General features: G+C 44.6%; 1 protein-coding gene across 1 annotated transcript in view; it reads left to right on the top strand.

The window, feature by feature from the left end:
* The window catches only part of LOC126251765 (uncharacterized), a 169,093-nt gene that overhangs the window by 70,564 nt on the left and 76,588 nt on the right, over window positions 1-21,941 (top strand). Inside the window, exons 3-4 of the mRNA XM_049952385.1 lie at window positions 3,870-4,159; window positions 16,431-16,665. Of these exons, the coding sequence (XP_049808342.1) occupies window positions 3,870-4,159; window positions 16,431-16,665 (525 nt within the window). The remainder of the gene's footprint in view (window positions 1-3,869; window positions 4,160-16,430; window positions 16,666-21,941) is intronic.

The raw sequence follows: 21,941 nt of genomic DNA, 5'->3' as shown, positions 1-21,941 counted from the left end.
TCAGGTATATTAGTTAAGCATAACTTGAACAGAGACCACTGCACGAAACAGCGAATGACTGCAGAGGAGACAAGGGTCTGGATGCTCATCTCGAAGAGCCTAATACTTAAAAGTTCTTTCACTTGGACTAACGCACTTTTCAAAGAGAAAAAAAGAGAAAAATGATAACCAGTGCGGAATGCAATGTCTTTGTTAATCACATTCTGTTGCAGCCTAAATGACGAGAGCTGCTCTGCCTGGCACGTGATAACAGCTCTGCACTGCTAGCCTGTAAGACTTAACAAATGGCTCAAATGGCTCTGAGCACTATGGGACTTAACAACTGAGGTCATCAGTCCCCTACAACGTAGAAGTACTTAAACCTAACTAACTTAAGGAGACCACACACATCCATGCCGAGGCAAGATTCGAACCTGCGATCGTAGCAGTCGCGCGGTTCCGGACTGAAGCGCCTAGGACAGCTCGGCCACAACGGCCGGCTGTAAGACTGCAACCTCTGGAAGAATAGCATTATACTTATTCTTCGTATATAGTACAGTAGGAGGGAACTGCGAAAGAGAGGAGATGTGTACCCATGACGCCCCGTACCATCACGCCAGGTGAAGAATGAATTCTGGCAACCTTAAATTTCCTGAGCTTCCATGCACAGATTCCTCCATCGTGATGCCATATCATAACTCTGAGTTATGTCAACAGACAGTGCCACTCATGTGTGCACTATCGGTGCTCCGCTTTTGTCTGCCTTGTGTGGGAAGTTAGAGTAATTTTTGCCGTTTGTAAACAGCCCATGGCCCTCCACACGTGGTCGCAATGTTTTGCTGCAAAACAAGGCCACTTTATGGCTCTCGGTACGTGACGCGGCTGTACGATGATGATAATGAGTGGTTTGTGAGGCGCTCACCTGCGCAGTCATCAGCGCCCGTACAATGTCCCACTTTTTTCACACTCCAATTTTTACATAATCCAATCTAGCCAATGTCATGAATGATGATTATGATGAAAGGATGGAGACAACACCCAACTCCCAGTCTCTGGGCAAAGAAAATCCCCATCCCGACCGGGAATCGAACCCGGGAACCCGTGATCCAGAGCCAGCAACGCTAGCCACTAGACCACGAGCTGCGGTCGTGCGGCTGTATGCTGATGCGCGGTCGAGTAATATTACATCTGTCCTCTCTGGCGCTAGTCGCATGGGCCTGTTGAGATCCTCCGTGTCCTTGGATTCGATCCCCCTGAAATTTACTTCATATTCACGTGATGGTCGTTGGATCCTTGTAAGGTGTCAGGCAAAACCAACACCTTCCACGAAAACCCTGACATGGTAGCAAATCCGGATATGTCACATAGCTCCTAATAAATCCTGCCATTAAATTAACCAAAGTAATACGATCAATGAGTGAGCAAATGGAATACCACAGACTAACACAAGAACATCCTAATGCATGTCATACCTTCCCAACGTGAAACAGACGCAGTTCCGAGGGGAGAAACGAGAACAGAGGCCGAGAGCAGAGCCATGTAGGCTACGAGGCCCAACGATAAGTGTGGTGTCACAGCCAGACACCACACGTGCTAGGTGGTAGCTTAAATCGGCCGCGGTCCTGTAGTACATGTCGGACCCGCGTGTCGCCACTGTGTGATCGCAAACCTAGCGCCACCACAAGGCAGGTCTCGAGAGACTGACTCGAACTCAGCCCAGTTGTACGGACGACAGAGCTAGCGACTAGACGTACGAAGCCTTTCTCTCTCATTAGCCGAGAGACAGAATAGCCTTCAGCTAAGTTAATGGCTACGAACTAGCAAGGCGCCATTAGCCTTACAGTGATTGTAATTAAAGTCTCCTTTGTGCGATGTACCACAATGATTGATTAAAGATAAGTATTATACCAGCTACGTACTTTTCTTCATAGCATTAATTACGTATCCTGTTCCAGTACTTCACGCCCGTCTGCGTTAGTCTAGCGTGCCTTTTAAGCCACCTCTATCTACAAGGTGTTGGCCCAGCTGCCGACACATCAATACGAGCGGGACAATGGGACACCCATGGTGCCGGCCGACCGCCAAGAGGTCCATCCCCCAGCCCATGTTAAAAGATAGAGCCCTCCAGAAGAACAGTATATATCTTAGGATACACTAAAAGGGCCACCCCAGCTGCAAGTTTTAGCGAGAGACTATACGCGTCTCTGTTGCGTAGCAAACGTTAAAAACATTGCCCCACCATGAAAGGTATAACGTTTCCCATTGGATAGACAGAATTTTTGTAGGCGGAGCTTAAGGTTAACATTGAGACGCTGATTGGTCAGTTGAAAACACAGCCAGATACCTTTTTCTTAAACCAACTTCGGTAAACAGTAGTAAGGATAAGTTCGAGACAGTTGCTCCCGAGATGGCGAGGTGTGTGGAGCTGCGCCACCAGCCACCCCCGACGCTGCCTAGCCACCGACAAGGTAATGACCGCACGCGATGTCCCATAAGAGCGCATAAGGCTTCACTCAGAACTGCAGAAGTCTCACGTGTTACATCCCCTTTTTACTTAATACTAGTGTCGATCGTCAATTAAACTTCGTGGTATTCACATTTGCTACTTGAAGTTAAAATCTGAAACGCCATGATTTTTCTGTTATATAATTATTGACAAGCCACATCAGCCACTGTAATTTACGACAAGTTAAATAGAATAATTAAAGATAATTAAGGGTCACTGTAGACCATTTTTGATAGTTTTCTCTTTTATGAAACTTAATTTAAGCCTAGATTATAGATGTGATATGGCATAGGTCATCCTTCGATCCATTATAGAACTTGGAAACCCATTGAGAGAATATTCGTTCACAGTTTTGTTGAATGCAGTTGGTTTTTATCATCCTGTATTAAAATATTTCCTTTTATCCGTAGTACAATTTATAAACAATGTTTGTGAGTAGAATAAAAATTCCAATGGTAAACTTAACTGCATTATCGACGTTATTTTATCAGCTAACTAAAAATAGGAACGCCCTGAACCCCTTCCACTAAATTTAGTTAGTATTAAGATTCTTTTACAGGAAGTGCAGTGGAGCTGATTCTGAAATCATTAAGTATTTGATTATATCATAGCTAGTCTCACTGAACTCTTCTGAACTCTACATGTCATGTGTGGTCTGGCGTCTCCTTATCAGCAACAGGTCCCAGGTTCAAACTAGTCAATTTCCTAAGAAACACGCTAAGAGCGTCGTTGCGCGAAAGTGGTAGGGAGACACGACTTAGAACAAACAGACACCACGCAGAATGTTAGATCCTGAGTAACGCGAGGTAGAATATCACGGAATGATGATCTGTAGCTTCAGTAAGCCACGATAACGTCTGTGTCCGACATGTGCTGGTAGAAGTATCTCCATCTTACGCTAGGCATAATCCGATAATGTCACAAACAACCAACAGGCAAGTGCGACTTCTGAATCAGGAAACTGCTTTGTAATCTTTCCTTGCATACTGAATGTAGCACTTTGTGCTGTTGCACTGAAATGCTGTGTAGTACCCTCCATACCAACATAACATTTGTTACATGCTTTTAATTTGAACAGTCACTTTCGTAGTTGTCTCCAAACTCGCAGCATTTTAACTAGAAGTAAGCTGAGCCCGGTGTAGCAATCGCCGGCCGCGGTGGTCTAGCGGTTCTGGCGCTGCAGTCCGGAACCGGGGGACTGCTACGGTCGCAGGTTCGAATCCTGCCTCGGGCATGGGTGTGTGTGATGTCCTTAGGTTAGTTAGGTTTAAGTAGTTCTAAGTTCTAGGGGACTTATGACCTAAGATGTTGAGTCCCATAGTGCTCAGAGCCATTTGAACCATTTTGTAGCAATCACTACAGCTGTGCCCGTGCACATTTGCAGATCGCGCACCACCACCACCACGTGCCGGTGCCGGTGCCGGTGCCGGTGCCGGTGCACCACACGGAGCACCACATAGAGCACCCGCCCGAGGTGTACCACACGGAGCACCACGCGCCCTGGGAGTCCGGCCCCAGCGGGCACGACTACGTGAGCCGCGGCGACTACGCGGCCGCGGCGGCCGCCATCCGTCACAACGAGCAGGAGCTGGCCAGCTGGGGACTGGACGCGCACAGCCTCGCCTACGGCGGCCAGCTCGACGAGCAGCGCATCTCCCGGAGCCCCGCATCCAGGTGAGCGACGCACTACGCCTCCAGAGCCACACTTACGGGTGCAGTTGACGGGTCTACTGCAAGGTTTCACTTATTACTGGCCCCAACGCCTGTAGTAGATCCGTCGTTCAAAATTACTCGGATACTTTTGCAAGAATAGCAGATTTTAAGCAAGACGCTTTTCGGGCCTAATATGGAACACCATGTTTCTTTATACACTACTGGCCATTAAAATTGCTACACCACGAAAATGACGTGCTACAGACGCGAAATTTAACCGACAGGGAGGAGCTGCTGTGGTATCCAAATGATTAGCTTTTCAGAGCATTCACACAAGGTTGGCGCCGGTGGCGACACGTACAACAAGTTAACAGAAAAAAAACATTAATATAAAGATATGTTGGCTGTCTCTACCCGTGGGTTATGCAACCAGCAACACTTTCGAACACCATGCACAAGATTTTCGTATTCTCTCGCTCGCTACACACAAACTATTAATCCTAAACAAAAATTAACACGACTGTTTTTAGTAAATTTAAGTAGTTAAATTTTGTACTGGGATACGTTTCCGCTAGAGGCCGCAGTTTTTGAGTTATTAAAAAAAACGTACCAAAGTGACCTGCCACGCGGAGTGGCCGCGCGGTTTGAGGCACAATGTCACGGATTGCGTGACCCTTCCCGCAGAAGGTTCGAGTCCTCCCTCGGGCAGGGATGTGCGTGTTATTCTTAGCATAAGTTAGTTTAAGTAGTGTGTAAGTCTAGGGCCCGATGACCTCAGCAGTTGGGCCCCTAAGGAATTCACCCACATTTGAACATTTTTTAAAAAAGTGATCTTCAAATGCGTCTTTCTTCGGTAACTGGAAAACCGTGGCCTCCAGCGGAAACGTATTCCAGTCCTATACCTAACTACACTAAATTTCCTGCAGAAATTGCTTTCTTTAGGACTAACAGTTTGTGCATAACGAGATAATGTGAAAATCTCGCATCTAGCTTTCGAAGGTGGTTTGCATAAAACATGTCGGTAAACGCAGCTGACTCACCCGGTATAATAAGCTTCCTATACATTTATATTCCATCCTCCACTGTGGGGTGAACTCGGAATATACAGGTCTGGGAAAAAAGTATTTATTCACTGCATGCGATATTTTTGCCGAATTATATGTTTTAAATGTCGCAAATCCTAAAAATGACTTGCATAATTCCCACCACATATAGGTTCTTTGAGAAATGAAAACAAATGTTTGATGGAAACAGGTATTTATTACTAAGAACTAAACATATTATACTTTCTTAGAACTAATAAAAATTAGTTTCTGATTTATGCACAATTTTAGTTCTACTCCTTTTTCTTGTGAACCATTTTCTTCTTCTCTTTGACGATGCTCTGAACTCGTTCCAGATTCCTTCTCTGATTACTCAATTGAACATTACCCTGTAGTCAGTTAACACATTGACATGCATCCCCCTTGGAAACCTCTCACTATATTACGGGCATCCTGGTGAAAGCTTTCATCCCTGTTCTTCACTGTAGGTTGCTACACTTTTTGGAGAATAGTCAATATGGGAATGTAAGAAATGAACTGTTAAGCTCATCTTACAGCCTTGACCCCCATACAATACCAGCATGCGTTGTACAATGTATTCAGGGTCCTTAACATTCCCCCAAAACTTGGATACTACATTCTTGAAAGATTACTGCTGTTTTTTTTTCTTTTCTCTCACTGTTCCAAAAATAAGGTGATCAGATAAAAGATTTCTTATGTCAGAGCCAGTGAAATCTGTCTTTTTCAACTTGGCTTGAAACACTTACGGCAACTTAGAACACAGATATCTGAAACAGTCTCCATCAGTTGTCAGTTATTTGACAAACTGCTTTATGAGCCCAAATTTAATATGAAGAGGTAGTAATAAAACTTTTTCTGGTGGAACCAATGTGGTATTGATAACGGTTATCTCACTCGCGTAAAACCATCTCGTAGTCACCAGTCAGTTTTTGTCCATTGCAGCTGTCTGGCTCTACTATATAGTACACAAAAAAAGCAAGGATAGTTCGTATAATGCCCCTGCTGACGCAACAAAGTTGTTAATATTTTGAAACCTCCGCAAACCATTCATTGACGCTCTTAGCCAGGTCATAATAGTTTTCTAGCATATGAAACGAGTGGCCCGCAGGCACAGATGCAAATCCATGAAATAGCAGGATTGCTTTCTTTGAGGCTAGCTTTCGAGGAATCAGTGAAACGTCTGATCACTCAGATTCTGTTTCAGACTAAGAACATCAACATCACTGCAATAAACCAGATATCCCTCTTTGGAGAAAAACTGAGTAGATTTCTCCCAGATGAGAGCAGGTTTTTGTTTTTTAATCTTCATCCTAGTAATTCGGATGCATCTTTTTACAGTCCTTAGTCTCCCACTAGATAGTTGAGCTCACTCTAAGAAAAAAAATTTGGGTCCGTCGTCAAGAAGGAAATCTAAGCTAGGTTCGTCCTGAGAAGCTAATCTGAATATTCTGACTCACTCAGGATGTCATCTGTATTAGGTGGCTGTCGAACTGTTGTTTCAGAGACATGGGACACTGGACGAATAGCAGAGTCAAGGGTACGGTAAATTTTTTTCTTTTTATTCATTTATTTATTTATTTATTTATTTTTGTTAAATCCTTTCGCATGTACCGACAGAAGTAGCAGTTAGTTGTGTGATTTTTCTGTTCACGCCATATCATATGAATGCCAAAACGAAATCAGTCTTTTTTAACCCTTAAACCATTAACGAAGACCTTCGTCGCATTTTCTGCGTACCTTATGCTGAGCCCACCTTATGCAGAGCCCCTGCTTTGTCTTCATCTCCGCCGGCCGCGGTGGTCTCGCGGTTCTAGGCGCGCAGTCCGGAACCGTGCCACTGCTACGGTCGCAGGTTCGAATCCTGCCTCGGGCATGGATGTTTGTGATGTCCTTAGGTTAGTTAGGTTTAAGTGGTTCTAAGTTCTAGGGGACTAATGACCACAGCAGTTGAGTCCCATAGTGCTCGGAGCCATTTTTTTTTTGTCTTCATCTCCAAGTATCAATCTGAATTACGTAAAATAAATTTTTTTCACAAATTCACATTTCATTGTTGAATTTTCACTTTTTAGTCACCAAAAACACAACAAAAACAGCCCAGAGAAATTACACAGCCTCAGTGAGCCAGATTCCAGAAATAAGAACACAAGCACAGCAGCGTTATAAAGCTGGGTGCAAATTGAGTGCGCCGTTAGATGGCCAGCAAGATAGTGAACTTATTTAGCTCGATGAAACATGATCTGATGCAACAATGGGGTTGTTCATATTTATTGCTAGTACCACAGATGAAACCCTGTAACATGCTCAACCTGACCAATAGTATTCCTCACAATAAACTAATTTAATCTGCTTCGATACGATCTTGCGATCTTTTGCCTCTCCCTAACACCACTCTCTCCAACCATTAATAATTACTTTTCATATGTTGCTCAATATAGCTTTAATTGATAGAATTCATACCAGAAATCTTAATTTTAAGATCGATTTTTCAATTAAAAGATGATACTAAATATAACGCTAAATATAAACAAAAACTTGGCGTCACGAACAAATTAACGTGATGGAATTTTTTTGGAATTTTTTTCGATTTTATGAAGTCATAATCTGCGCGGTTTTTTATTTGCAGACCTGTGATACGCGAGTCTCGAACTTGAAATTGTGCATTCTGGCACTACTGAAAAGGTTATGTGTGTCGCACACCACTCGCCCCACCTTTAATGTCCACTTCAGAGCCAAGAGCCGTCAAGTAACACGACGTAATTTCTCAAGAAATGTCAGTGAGTGTGTTTCAAAGACCGGAAACTCGGACTCAGTTTCTCTGAGAACATCTGTCATCTGTAAAGAATACCTCTCGGAAATGGATCGGGACCATCCACTAAATCGAAAGACGAACAGAAAAAATACCACAAACAACAGCCTCAATACAACTGAAAGTCTCTTTCGGACAGCCTGGCTGTGTCACACAGGCACCAAATTGTTCCAGGTGGGCCGTATTTCTACTGACATTTTATTATTGAAGGCAGTCCGTACCCATCTTATTCACCTGATCTTGCACCCCCAAATTTTCACCTTTTCCGGATTCTCTCTCGAATAACGACCAAGAAATACCTTTTCCGGATGAAAATGGCTCCAAACATGGCTCGACGAGTTCTTCGCCTCAAAACCACATCGTTTCTACAGTCATGGAATCGAAAAATAACCCCAGCGTTGGCAGACTGCTGTAAATAGTGAGGGAGAATATATTATTGATGACTACAATGATATGACAAAAGTAATGCGATAGCACGTATGCAGATGGCGATGGTGTCATGGCACAGCTCTCACTTTACTTAGATGATTCATATCAGTAGGTTCCCGATGTGATTACGGCTCAACGACGGGAATTAACAGATTTCCAACGCAAAATGGTGGTTGGAGCTAGACGCATGGGACATCGCATTTTCGAAATCGTTAGGGAATTCAGTATTCCAAGATCCCCAGTGTCAAGAGTGTGTCGAGAATACCAAATTTCAGGAATTACTTCTCACCGCGAACAAAGCAGTGACCGACGCCCTTCACTTAACGACCAAGAGCAGCAGCGTTTGCGTATAGTTGCAGTGCTAACAGACAAGCAACACAGCAGAAAACAGCCACAGATATCAATTTGGGACGTGCGATGAACGTTTCCGTTAGGAAAGTGCGTCGGAAAATTTGGCGTTAATGGCCTACGGCGTCAGACGACCGACGCGAGTGCCTTTGCTAACAGCAGGACATTACCTGCAGCGCCTCTCCTGGGCTCGTGACCATATCGGTTGGACTGTAGTCGACTGAAAAACCGTGGTCTAGTCAGATGAGTCCAGATTTCAGTTGATACGGATCGAGTGCGGTGGAGAACCCACGAAGCCATGGACCCAGCTTGTCCACAGGGCACTGTGCTGCTGGTGATGGCTCCATAATTGTGCGGGCTGTGTTTGCATGGAATGGATTGGGCCCTCTGTTCCAACTGAACCGACTGTGGACTGAAAGTGGCGAAGTTCAGTTACTTGGGGACTATTTGCAGCCGTTCATTGATGGAATTTTTATGGATGACACTGCGTGATATCTTCGGGGCACAACTGTTCGCGATTGGTCTGTTCGTCTACAAAATCCTACACCGGCAACACTGTGGCAATTATAGACGGCTATAGAGGCAGCATGGCTCAGTATTTACCCCGAGCGAAAGAAGGTCCAACATGATATTAGGAGGTACACCCAGCTTTTATCACCTCAGTGTATGTACTAACCTAATAGTATTATACACTGAAGCTCCAAATAAACCGGTGTAGGCATGCGTATTCGAATACAGAGATATGTAAACAGGCAGAATACGGCGCTGCCGTCGGCAACCCCTATATAAGTTAGATCGGTTGCTGCTATTACAATGGCAGGTTATCAAGATTTAATTGAGTTTGAACTTGGTGTTATAGTCAGCGCACGAGCGATGGGACACAGCATCTCAGAGGTAGCGAGGGATTTGGGATTTTCCCGTATGACCGTTTCACGAGTATACCATGCATATAAAAAATCCGGTAAACAATCGGATCTCCGACATCGCTGCGGTGGATAAAGATCCTGCGAGAACGAGACCACTGACGACTGAAGCGAACCGTTCAATGTGACAGAAGTGCAACCCTTCCGGAAATGGCTATGGATTCCAAAGTTGGACCATCAACAAGTGTCAACGTGCGAATCATTCAACGAAACATCAATGATACGGGCTTTCGGAGCCGAAGGCCCACTCGTGTACCCTTCATGTATGCACGACACAGAGCTTTACGCCTCGCCTGGGTCCGTCAACACCCACACTCGTCTGTTGATTACAATTTGTATCGAGAGGATGGACGTGTACGGATATGGAGACAACCTCATGAATCCATGGTCTCCGCATGTCAGCAGGAGACTGTTCAAGCTGGTGGAGGCTCCTAATGGTAGACGTACGTAAGCATCCTGTCTGATCATCTGCATCCACTCATGCCTATTGTCCATTCCGACGGACTTGGGCAATTCCAGCAGGACAATGCGACACCCCACACGTCCAGAATAGCTACAGAGTGGCTCCAGGAAAGGTCTTCTGAGTTTCAACACTTCCGCTGGCCACCAAAGTCCTCAGACATGAACATTATAGAGCCTATCTGGGATGCCTTGCAATGTGTTATTCGGAAGAGATCTACAGCCCCTCGCACTCTTAAGGATTTGTGGACAGCCCAGCAGGATTCATGGTATCAATTCCCTCCAGCACTACTTCAGAGATTAGTCGAGTTCATGCCACGTCGTGTTGCGGCGCTTCTGCATGCTCGCAGGGGCTCTACACCATATTAGGCAGGTGTATCAGTTTATTTGGCTCTTCAGTGTACATCGACCAAGAAATGAGGAAGAAGTTCTTGAAAGAGTTCGTTTGCATGGATGAGAAAAGTCAACCATAGAAAATGCAAAGAAGAAGAAAATATTTTAAGTGTAGAGCTATCGAAGAAAGTCAAAAATTAAATGGTCTGGTTAAATATGATTTGACGAAGCACTGAAGTCTATAGATGAGAATATGGAAACCGCTGACACCCCTGGACGTTCTGCATCCCCATTGAACTTAATCGCATCCCTTCGGAGGGCAGTTCGACCGTAATTTTTGCTCCCGTTTATAGGTTGGAACCTCTAGGGACAGTTCAAAACCATATGACGAAATCTGACTGTGGTCTGAAGCGGCAATAATTGTAGTCGCGCTGCATTCCAAAGAGGTACGATCACGTTCAATGGGGATACAGGCCCACAGTGTCGTTAGAGAAGGGATGGTGGGTGCGTCAGAGGTTGACAAGGACGTCGTCCTGTAGGTCATCGCCTCGAGAACTATTATTTCCGACGGCGAAACGTGTGGAAGTCAAGATCCCAAGGAGAGGGATGGTTTCATTGGTACCCTTTATGCCATCTTCTGATGCCTTGTGGTGTCGATTCTGAGCGACGGTGTGTCTGAAACCTTTTCCCCGGCACCCATAACATATTTCGATAACAGAGGCGTCAACAGAAGGGGTGAAATGTGGGTACGAGCCGGCCGCGGTGGCCAAGCGGTTGTAGGTGCTTCAGTCCAGAACCGCGTTGCTACTACGGTCGCAGGTTCGTCCTGCCTCGGGCATGGATGTGCGTGACGTCCTTAGGTTAGTTAGGTTTAAGTAGTTCTAAGTTGTAGGGGTGGTGTAGGGGTAGCGTCTTTGATTCATAATCAAAACGTCGGTCCCGGGTTCGATCCCTGCCACTGCCTAAATTTTGATAAATAATGAGCATTGGCGGCCGAAGACTTCCGGTAAGAAGTCAGCCTCATTCTGCCAACGGCCTTGTCAAAGAGGGCGGAGGAGCGGATAGAGGTTCAGGGCACTCTCTTGTCCTAGGGGTGGGAAATTGCTCCTAAAGGCGGAAGAATCAGCAATGATCAACGACATGAGGATGCAGAAGGCAATGGAAACCACTGCATTAAAGACACGTAACGTGTATCCACAGGACATGTGGCCTGTGATTGAAGAAGTGTCATGATGATCTCCCCATTGGCAAAAGATTCCGGAATAGTCCCCCATTCGGATCTCCGGGAGGGGACTGCCAAGGGGGAGGTTACCATGAGAAAAAGATTGAATAATCTACGAAAGGATAACGTTCTACGAGTCGGAGCGTGGAATGACAGAAGCTTGAACGTGGTAGGGAAAGTAGAAAATCTGAAAAGGGAAATGCAAAGGCTCAATCTAGATATAGTAGGGGTCAGTGAAGTGAAGTGGAAGGAAGACAAGGATTTCTGGTCAGGTGAGTATCGGGTAATATCAACAGCAGCAGAAAATGGTATAACAGGTGTAGGATTCGTTATGAATAGGAAGGTAGGGCAGAGGGTGTGTTACTGTGAACAGTTCAGTGACCGGGTTGTTCTAATCAGAATCGACAGCAGACCAACACCGACAACGATAGTTCAGGTATACATGCCGACGTCGCAAGCTGAAGATGAACAGATAGAGAAAGTGCATGAGGATATTGAAAGGGTAATTCAGTATGTAAAGGGGGACGAAAATCTAATTGTCATGGGCGACTGGAATGCAGTTGTAGGGGAAGGAGTAGAAGAAAAGGTTACAGGAGAATCTGGGCTTGGGACGAGGAATGAAAGAGGAGAAAGAGTAATTGAGTTCTGTAACAAGTTTCAGCTAGTAATAGCGAATACCCTGTTCAAGAATCACAAGAGGAGGAGGTATACTTGGAAAAGGCCGGGAGATACGGGAAGATTTCAATTAGATTACATCATGGTCAGACAGAGATTCCGATATCAGATACTGGATTGTAAGGCGTACACAGGAGCAGATATAGACTCAGATCACAATATAGTAGTGATGAAGAGTAGGCTGAAGTTCAAGACATTAGTCAGGAAGAATCAATACGCAAAGAAGTGCGATACGGAAGTACTAAGGAATGACGAGATACGTTTGAAGTTCTCTACCGCTATAGATACAGCAATAAGGAATAGCGCAGTAGGCAGTACAGTTGAAGAGGAATGGACATCTCTAAAAAGGGCCATCACAGAAGTTGGGAAGGAAAACATAGGTACAAAGAAGGTAGCTGCGAAGAAACCATGGGTAACAGAAGAAATACTTCAGTTGATTCATGAAAGGAGGAAGTACAAACATGTTCCGGGAAAACCAGGAATACAGAAATACAAGTCGTTGAGGAATGAAATAAATAGGAAGTGCAGGGAAGCTAAGACGAAATGGCTGCAGGAAAAATGTGAAGACATCGAAAAAGATATGATTGTCGGAAGGACAGACTCAGCATACAGGAATGTCAAAACAACCTTTGGTGACATTAAAAGCAACAATAGTAACATTAAGAGTGCAACGGGAATTCCACTGTTAAATGCAGAGGAGAGAGCAGATAGGTGGAAAGAATACATTCAAAGCCTCTATGAGGGTGAAGATTTGTCTGATGTGATAGAAGAAGAAACAGGAGTCGATTTAGAAGAGATAGGGGATCCAGTATTAGAATCGGAATTTAAAAGAGCTTTGGAGGACTTACGGTCAAATAAGGCAGAAGGGATAGATAACATTCCATCAGAATTTCTAAAATCATTGGGGGAAGTGGCAACAAAACGACTATTCACGTTTGTGTGTAGAATATATGAGTCTGGCGACATACCATCTGACTTTCGGAAAAGCATCACCCACACAATTCTGAAGACGGCAAGAGCTGACAAGTGCGAGAATTATCGCACAATCAGCTTAACAGCTCATGCATCGAAGCTGCTTACAAGAATAATATACAGAAAAATGGAAAAGAAAATTGAGAATGCTCTAGGTGACGATCAGTTTGGCTTTAGGAAAAGTAAAGGGACGAGAGAGGCAATTCTGACGTTACGGCTAATAATGGAAGCAAGGCTAAAGAAAAATCAAGACACCTTCATAGGATTTGTCGACCTGGAAAAAGCGTTCGACAATATAAAATGGTGCAAGCTGTTCGAGATTCTGAAAAAAGTAGGGGTAAGCTATAGGGAGAGACGGGTCATATACAATATGTACAACAACCAAGAGGGAATAATAAGAGTAGACGATCAAGAACGGAGTGCTCGTATTAAGAAGGGTGTAAGACAAGGCTGTAGCCTTTCGCCCCTACTCTTCAATCTGTGCATCGAGGAAGCAATGATGGAAATAAAAGAAAGGTTCAGGATTGGAATTAAAATAGAAGGTGAAAGGATATCAATGATACGATTCGCTGATGACATTGCTATCCTGAGTGAATGTGAAGAAGAATTAAATGATCTGTTGAACGGAATGAACAGTCTAATGAGTACACAGTATGGTTTGAGAGTAAATCGGAGAATGACGAAGGTAATGAGAAGTAGTAGAAATGAGAACAGCGAGAAACTTAACATCAGGATTGATGGTGACGAAGTCAATGAAGTTAAGGAATTCTGCTACCTAGGCAGTAAAATAACCAATGACGGACGAAGCAAGGAGGACGTCAAAAGCAGACTCTCTATGGCAAAAAAGGCATTTCTGCCCAAGAGAAGTCTACTAATATCAAATACCGGCCTTAATTTGAGGAAGAAATTTCTGAGGATGTACGTCTGGAGTACAGCATTGTATGGTCGTGAAACATGGACTGTGGGAAAACCGGAACAGAAGAGAATCGAAGCATTTGAGATGTGGTGCTATAGACGAATGTTGAAAATTAGGTGGACTGATAAGGTAAGGAATGAGGAGGTTCTACGCAGAATCGGAGAGGAAAGGAATATGTGGAAAACACTGATAAGGAGAAGGGACAGGATGATAGGACATCTGCTAAGACATGAGGGAATGACTTCCATGGTACTAGAGGGAGCTGTAGAGGGCAAAAACTGTAGAGGAAGACAGAGATTGGAATACGTCAAGAAAATAATTGAGGACGTAGATTGCAAGTGCTACTCTGAGATGAAGAGGTTAGCACAGGAAAGAAATTCGTGGCGGGCCGCATCAAACCAGTCAGTAGACTGATGACCAAAAAAAAAGTTGTAGGGGACTGATGACCTCAGATGTTAAGTCCCATAGTGCTCAGAGCCATTTGAACCATTTTGTGGGTAAGAGGGGGTGAGGGGGTGACGACGTTCTCGTCGAGTCACACGTCCACGGCGATGTGACCTCTTCGCAGATGTGTACACTTTGCCGCTTGAAGCGTAGCCGAGCTCCAGGCGACGTCGCAAGGTGCCCATGTTTTGTGTGATTACAGAGGAAGACTGTAGGCATGTTTGAGCATAATTTCAAACTTGTACATTGCAATGGGAAACAATTACGGAGTTTCGAAAAAGTGATCGTTTAATTCTGTTGTGAAGTGTAGTTATTGGCCGATAGATCGTTTTTGGGGCACATCCGTCGCCTACTGGAAGTGTCTCTATTTAACGTCACTTCCGCGAGTTGTGCGTGGATGATAATAAGATGAAATGGTACTGAAACCACAAACACCTACTTCCTGATCAGAGAAAATGTCGACCCGGAAAAGAATCGAATACGGAACGCCAGGCTATAGCGGCACCAACGTTAACCGCTCGATGGGGAGCTGAGGACTGGGTCTAGCACTTACGAAGAGATGAGAGAAGATTAGCACAAGAGCGGGAAAGAAATGCGTGGCAGACGAAGCATCGAGGATATAAGAAGAAGACTAGCACAGGAAAAGACAGTCGTGCTCTGCAAAACGAATCTACTAATGTCGAAAGCAGACCTTAATTTGAGAAACAACATTTCTGAGAATGTACGTACGGGGACATTTCATTGTACGGGGATAAAACAAGGATTGTAAAAAAATCGGAAACGAGAATCGGAACATCTGAAATGCGGTGACCTAAAACGATGTTTAAAATCATGTGGCCTGATCACATAATAAGTAATCAGAAGTCACGAGGAACGGAATACGTTGAAATCACCCACAGGAAAATAGCAGAGTAATAGGGCAAGGGTAAAAAATTCCTGGTTTTAGAAAGAGTTGTCAAGGGTAAAAATTCTTGGTGAAAACAGAGACTGGAATGCATCTTACAGATAAATGAGAACGTTAGAAATAAGTTCTGTTCTGAGATGGAGAGCTTGGGTGGGAAGAGGGCAGAGGCCGCATCGAACTAATCAAATGAGTAATGACCCAAAATGGGGAACTGTCTACGACAACATCCAGCCAATCAAACAAGTGATGACTATAAAATGTTCATATTTGTGTGAATTTCTAAGGGACCAAACTGCTAAGGTCATCGGTCCCTAGACTTACACACTATTTAAACTAACTTATGCTAAGAACAACACACACATGCATACCCGAGGGAGGACTCGTACCTCCGGCGGGACGGGCCTTGCAGTCAGTGACATGGCGCCTCTAACCGCGCGGCCACTCCGCGCGGCTGTGATGACTATAAAAAATTAAAATTGAGTCGTTTCCAAAATGCGTCAGTTCGCTCGCATCGTAAGATTCAAGCAGATTTGCTGTATATCGTCACTTTTTTAAAAGTTTTATTAACTTTAAGATCCACCCGTTTCCTCATCTGTGAAATATACTTTAAAAAGAGCGCACTTCTTGGAGTATGTTATAAGATTAGATAGAAACACACGTTTGCTACCATCGTTTATCGAACGTCGTGTTTCAGTATGTTACACTTTTTACGAAACATTGACCGCATCCCCGATGAGTGAAATGTCATGCTTGCGACGTGCTCTGTATGTATCCAATGTCGTGTTACGTGTGAACAGTAACTCTGCGGGAGCACCGACGGCGGCATCGGTGGGTGCGCGGCCGTCTCCCGTGTACAGCCCCGCCGTTGCTACGCACACCAAGGCGTCTTCAGCGGAGGCGCAGAGCGACCGGCGCACCGACCTCACCAAGCTGTACCAGCTGCGCCTGCAGCAGCGGCAGCAGCTCCAGCAGCAGCAACAGCTCCAGCAGCAGCAGCTGCTGCAACAGCAGCAGAGCAGGATACGCCTCCAGGTACGCTGTCTCGTTGTCCACTCACTTTAGCAGCAGCGTGCCACAGTACTGATGTAGGCACGTGTCCTGTTCCACAGTGTTGCACAGCAATATTCCAGATGTTTTACAAGGGAGTTCCCCACCAGTGTAGTTAAGGTCATCTAGTTTTGGTATCACTGATCAGTGAAAACTTAATAAAAGTGCTGTCTTTACATTCCAGAATGAGATTTTCACTCTGCAGCCGAGTGTGCGCTGATGTGAAACTTGCTGGCAGATTAAAACTGTGTGCCGGTCCGAGACTCGCACTCGGGACCTTTGCCTTTCGGGGGCAAGTGCTTTACCATCTGAGCTACCCAAGCACGACTCACGCCCCGTCCTCACAGCTTTACTTCCGCCAGTACCTCATCTCCTACCTTCCAGACTTTACAAAAGCACTCCTGCGAACTTTGCAGAACTAGCACTCCTGAATGAAAGGATATTGCGGAGACATGGCTTAGCCACAGCCTCGGGGATGTTTCCAGAATGAGATTTTCACTCCGCAGCGGAGTGTGCCCTGATATGAAACTTACTGGCAGATTAAAATTGTGTGCCAGACCGATGGCTAAGCCATGTCTCGGCAATATCCTTTCTTTCAGGAGTGCTAGTTCTGCAAGGTTCGCAGGAGAGCTTCTGTAAAGTTTGGAAGGTAGGAGACGAGGTACTGGCAGAAGTAAAGCTGTGAGGAGTGGGCGTGAGTCGTGCTTGGGTAGCTCAGATGGTAGAGCACATGCCCGCGAAAGGCAAAGGTTCCGAGTTTGAGTCTCGGTCCGGCACACAGTATTAATCTGCCAGGAAGTTCCTTTGTCTTTACATTTCTTCTGTCCTACAAATAGCGAATTACCGTTGTTAACCATATTGTCGAAGTGAACGTTCTAGGTGCTGACCACGAAACAAGAAATCAATTTGGTCCATTAAGGCCGTTGCGTAAGATTTCCCTCTTACATAAAGAAGGATTTAGAATTTAACATAGGTGAACCAGGCTTTACGTTCTAAAAATTTAGGCTGTTGTAGAGATGATGTGGTGAACGTTTCTGGCGACGAAGTACAGCAAGAAAATATCCTAATGAAACATTACTGTCTTCCTGCCCTAATTATAGGTAGCCATTGAGTTGTTAATACTTGTAATTTTACTTCAAGTTAGTACTGAATACTACAGGTTGCCGTGGAAGATTTTCTACACTACTGGCCAATAAAATTGCTACACCTCGAAGATGACGTGCTACAGACGCGAAATTTAACCGACAGGAAGAAGATGCTGTGATATGCAAATGATTAACTTTTCAGAGCATCCACACAAGGTTGGCGCCGGTGGCGACACCTACAACGTGCTGACATGAGGAAAGTTTCCAACCGATTTCTCGTACACAAACAGCAGTTGACCGGCGTTGCCAGGTGAAACGTTGTTCCGATGCCTCGTGTAAGGAGGAGAAATGCGTACCATCACGTTACCGGCTTTGATAAAGGTCGGATTGTAGCCTATCGCGATTGCGGTTTATCGTATAGCGACATTGCTACTCGAGTAGGTCGAGATCCAATGAGTGTTAGCAGAATATGGAATCGATGGGTTCGGCAGGGTAATACGGAACGCCGTGCTGGATCCCAACGGCCTCGTATCACTAGCAGTCGAGATGACAGGCATCTTATCCGCATGGCTGTAACGGATCGTGCAGCCAAGTCTCGATCCGTGAGTCAACAGATTGGGACGTTTGCTTGACAACAACCACCTGCACGAAGAGTTCAACGACGTTTGTAGCAGCATGGACTATCGGCTCGGAGACAACGGCTGCGGTTACCCTTGACGCTGCATCACAGACAGGAGCGCCCGCGACGGTCTACTCGACGACGAACCTTGGTGCACGAATGGCAAAACGTCATTTTTTTCGGATGAATCCAGGTTCTGTTTACAGCATCATGATGGTCGCATCCGTGTTTGGCGACATCGCGGTGAACGCACATTGGAAGCGTGTATTCGTCATCGCCATACTGGCATATTACCCGGCGTGATGGTATGGGGTGCCATTGGTTACAATTCTCGATCACCTCTTGTTCGCATTGACGTCACTTTGAACAGTGGACGTTACATTTCAGATGTGTTACGATTCGTGGCTCTACCTTTCATTCTATCCCTGCAAAACCCTTCATTTCTGCAGGATAATGCACAACCGCATGTTGCAGGTCCTGTAGGGGCCTTTCTGGATACAGCTGTACGGGCTTTTCTGGATGCAGAAAATGTTCGCCTCTTGCCCTGGCCAGCACATTCTCCAGACCTCTCACCAGTTGAAAATGTCTGGTCAATGGTGGCCGAGCAAATGGCTCGTCACACTACGCCAGTCACTACTCTTGATGAACTGTGGTATCGTGTTGGAGCTGGATGGGCAGCTGTACCTGTACACGCCATCCAAGCTCTGTTTGATTCAGTGCCCAGGTGTATCAAGGCCGTTATTACGGCCAGACGTGGTTGTTCTGGGTACTGATTTCTCAGGATCTATGCACCCAAATTGCGTGAAAATGTAATCACATGTCAGTGTTAGTATAATATATCTGTCCAATGAATACCCGTTTATCATCTGCATTTTTTCTTGGTGTAGCAATTTTAATGGCCAGTAGTGTAGTTTTGGTATCACAGATCAGTGAAAACGTATAAAAATGCTGTCTTTACATTTCTGCTGTCCTACAAATAGCGAATTACTGTTGTTAAGCATATTGTCGAAGTGAACGTTTTAGATACTGGCTACGATACAAGAAATCAATTTGGTCCATTAAGGACGCTGCGTAAGATTTCCCTCTTACATAAAGAAGGATTTAGAATTTAACATAGGTGAACCAGGCTTTACGTTCTAAAAATTTAGGGTGTTGTAGAGATGATGTGGTGAACGTTTCTGGCGACGAAGTACAGCAAGAAAATATCCTGTTGAAACATTTTTGTCATCCTGCCCTACTTGTAGGTAGCCATTGAGTTGTTAATACTTGTAATTTGACTTCAAGTTAGTACTGAATACTACAGGTTGCCGTGGAAGATTTTCTAGTTGCATGTTGAGATACATGCTTAGACTAGTTACTTTATTTAAACTTTTTTCCTGAATCTGATTTGAAAGTAGGCTCCTCTGAATTCAATGGCAGAATCATCTTCTTCGCTGTCGCGTCACATCTCGTAGATATACGGCAGAACCAAAAACAGTACTTGCAAACATTGACAGACTCAAAACAAAGAAGAAATAAATATTCAGAAATTTGGAACTGCATACTATTTAATGCCGGCTGCTGTGGCCGAGCGGTTCTAGGCGCTTCAGTCTGGAAACGCGCGACCGCTACGGTCACAGGTTCGAATCCTGCCTCGGGCATGGATGTGTGTGGTGTCCTTAGTTAGGTTTAAGTAGTTCTAAGTTCTAGGGGACTGATGACCTCAGATGTTAAGTCCCATAGTGCTCAGAGCCATTTGAACCAATTTACTGTTTAACATGAGTAAGGGTGTCTCTGCTACGAGTCCACAAGCACATTTTCTCTAGCTTTCTGCAGGTATTTGCAATTTCGTCTTTGCGTCATGTAGCTTGTGTCAGCCTAAACAAATACTGCTCATCGCGTCATTCATGTGACGCCTAGCATTGACGGAATTTGTCGGTTTTGTTTCGCGTTTCAAAGTAAATGATTTTTAAATCGGGGTTTTATAAGCCAATTCGATAGAGCGCTACCAGATCAGTCTAGTGCAATATTCGATGTATATTAACAGGAACGGTAGAACATAAAGAATAATCCATACTTCAACAGCGACCGAGCACGGCGCTTCTACATAACGGTAGCAGCCAACGGGAGACGCGGCGGTGATGTCGCTGCTGGAATACTCGTTATTCATCGTGTTTTACTGTCCCTATTGGTGCATATCGGAAAAACTAATATCGTGCTAGACTACTTTGGGACCGCGCTGTCGAATGAGGAAAATCCCACTTCAAAAATCGCTTTATTTGTAACAAGAAACAAGCCGACGCTTTACATCTATTCCGGAATTTGCATGAAAGACGAGACGAGCAGTATTCGTTTGGGCTGACTCCAGCTATATGTGGCAAAAATATAATTTCAAGTATCTGACGAAAGACCAGAAAAAATGTGCCTCACGGCTCTTAGAGGAATACCATGTATATGGACATAATGCCAATAGAAGGTCTCAACTACCTCACAACTTATTTTCAGCTTTAATTTTCTTTGGAATATGAAAAGTGTGGCAAAACGGTGCTCTCCTTTAGTTTTCCGTTACATAACTCTCCCTAACAAGACCCAAACTGTGGTACCCCGTCACCAAAGGGTTCCAGTGACCTTGATAACGGTGCTTCATTGAACAAATATCGTAGTGAAAGCGGAGACCCCACTCATCGCTTATGGTTCCCAAATTTTCCCTGGATAAACCAAGGTGAGAGTGTAAAAAGTGAAGTTTAAGCGACATTCTACACCCCATGTTCTTGTGACTGTGTAACAGACCATCCACAATAGAAACATAATTATCATCTCTTCTGTTGCCAAATACGCCCTCCCCAACAGCTTTGAAAGAGAGAGAGAGAGAAAAAAAAAACTACTTCTGATACCACAGCTTCGATGTACGAAACAGGAACAGGCAACCCTTCACCTCGGGGCCAAGGAAATGCACTCGATATACGTGTGGATACTTTATTTTGGGTCTAGCTTTGCCTAGCAATGTCTAGCCTTGCATTATTTGCAAGACAGAAATAACATTCTGAGAAATGGTCTTCAGACTCACACCATACCACTGGAGCAACGAATGGCATGGTTCATTTTCCTTTCAGCCATTCGGTTAAAGTGACAGCAGAGGTAGTCCAATCAATATGACATGCAAAATTTTTATCTTGATCACCAAGAAGTCGATCTAAATACGGTTTATATGCCTTCCTAACTAAATCAGTTACTGATTTTCTTTGAGACTTTGGGCTGAATTTCTCACATACACGTTTGTCAGTTGGCACTTGTAGTAAGTGTAAGTTTTAAACACCAAAACGTTCCATTATCTCTCACAAGAAAAACTCACTGAGGTAACATTAACTCGCAACATACTGTTGCGCCGAGGTAATCCTCAGAATTGCACCATGTGAATTTCAACGTGGACTAGATCACAAAGTCTCTTTCACACCACAGATTATCTTGACCTCAGGTGTGTAAAGTGAACAATGTTTATCAAACTGTCATCTAGCCTTTTTTTTAGGTATACCAAAAATTTATAAAGAAACACATCTAAACAAAACACGAGTAAACAC

Source organism: Schistocerca nitens, chromosome 4 (genome assembly GCF_023898315.1).
Source record: "Schistocerca nitens isolate TAMUIC-IGC-003100 chromosome 4, iqSchNite1.1, whole genome shotgun sequence".
Lineage (NCBI taxonomy): Eukaryota > Metazoa > Arthropoda > Insecta > Orthoptera > Acrididae > Schistocerca > Schistocerca nitens.
Note: the sequence above shows the minus strand (reverse complement) of the source record. Positions and strands in the feature narration are given on the sequence as shown.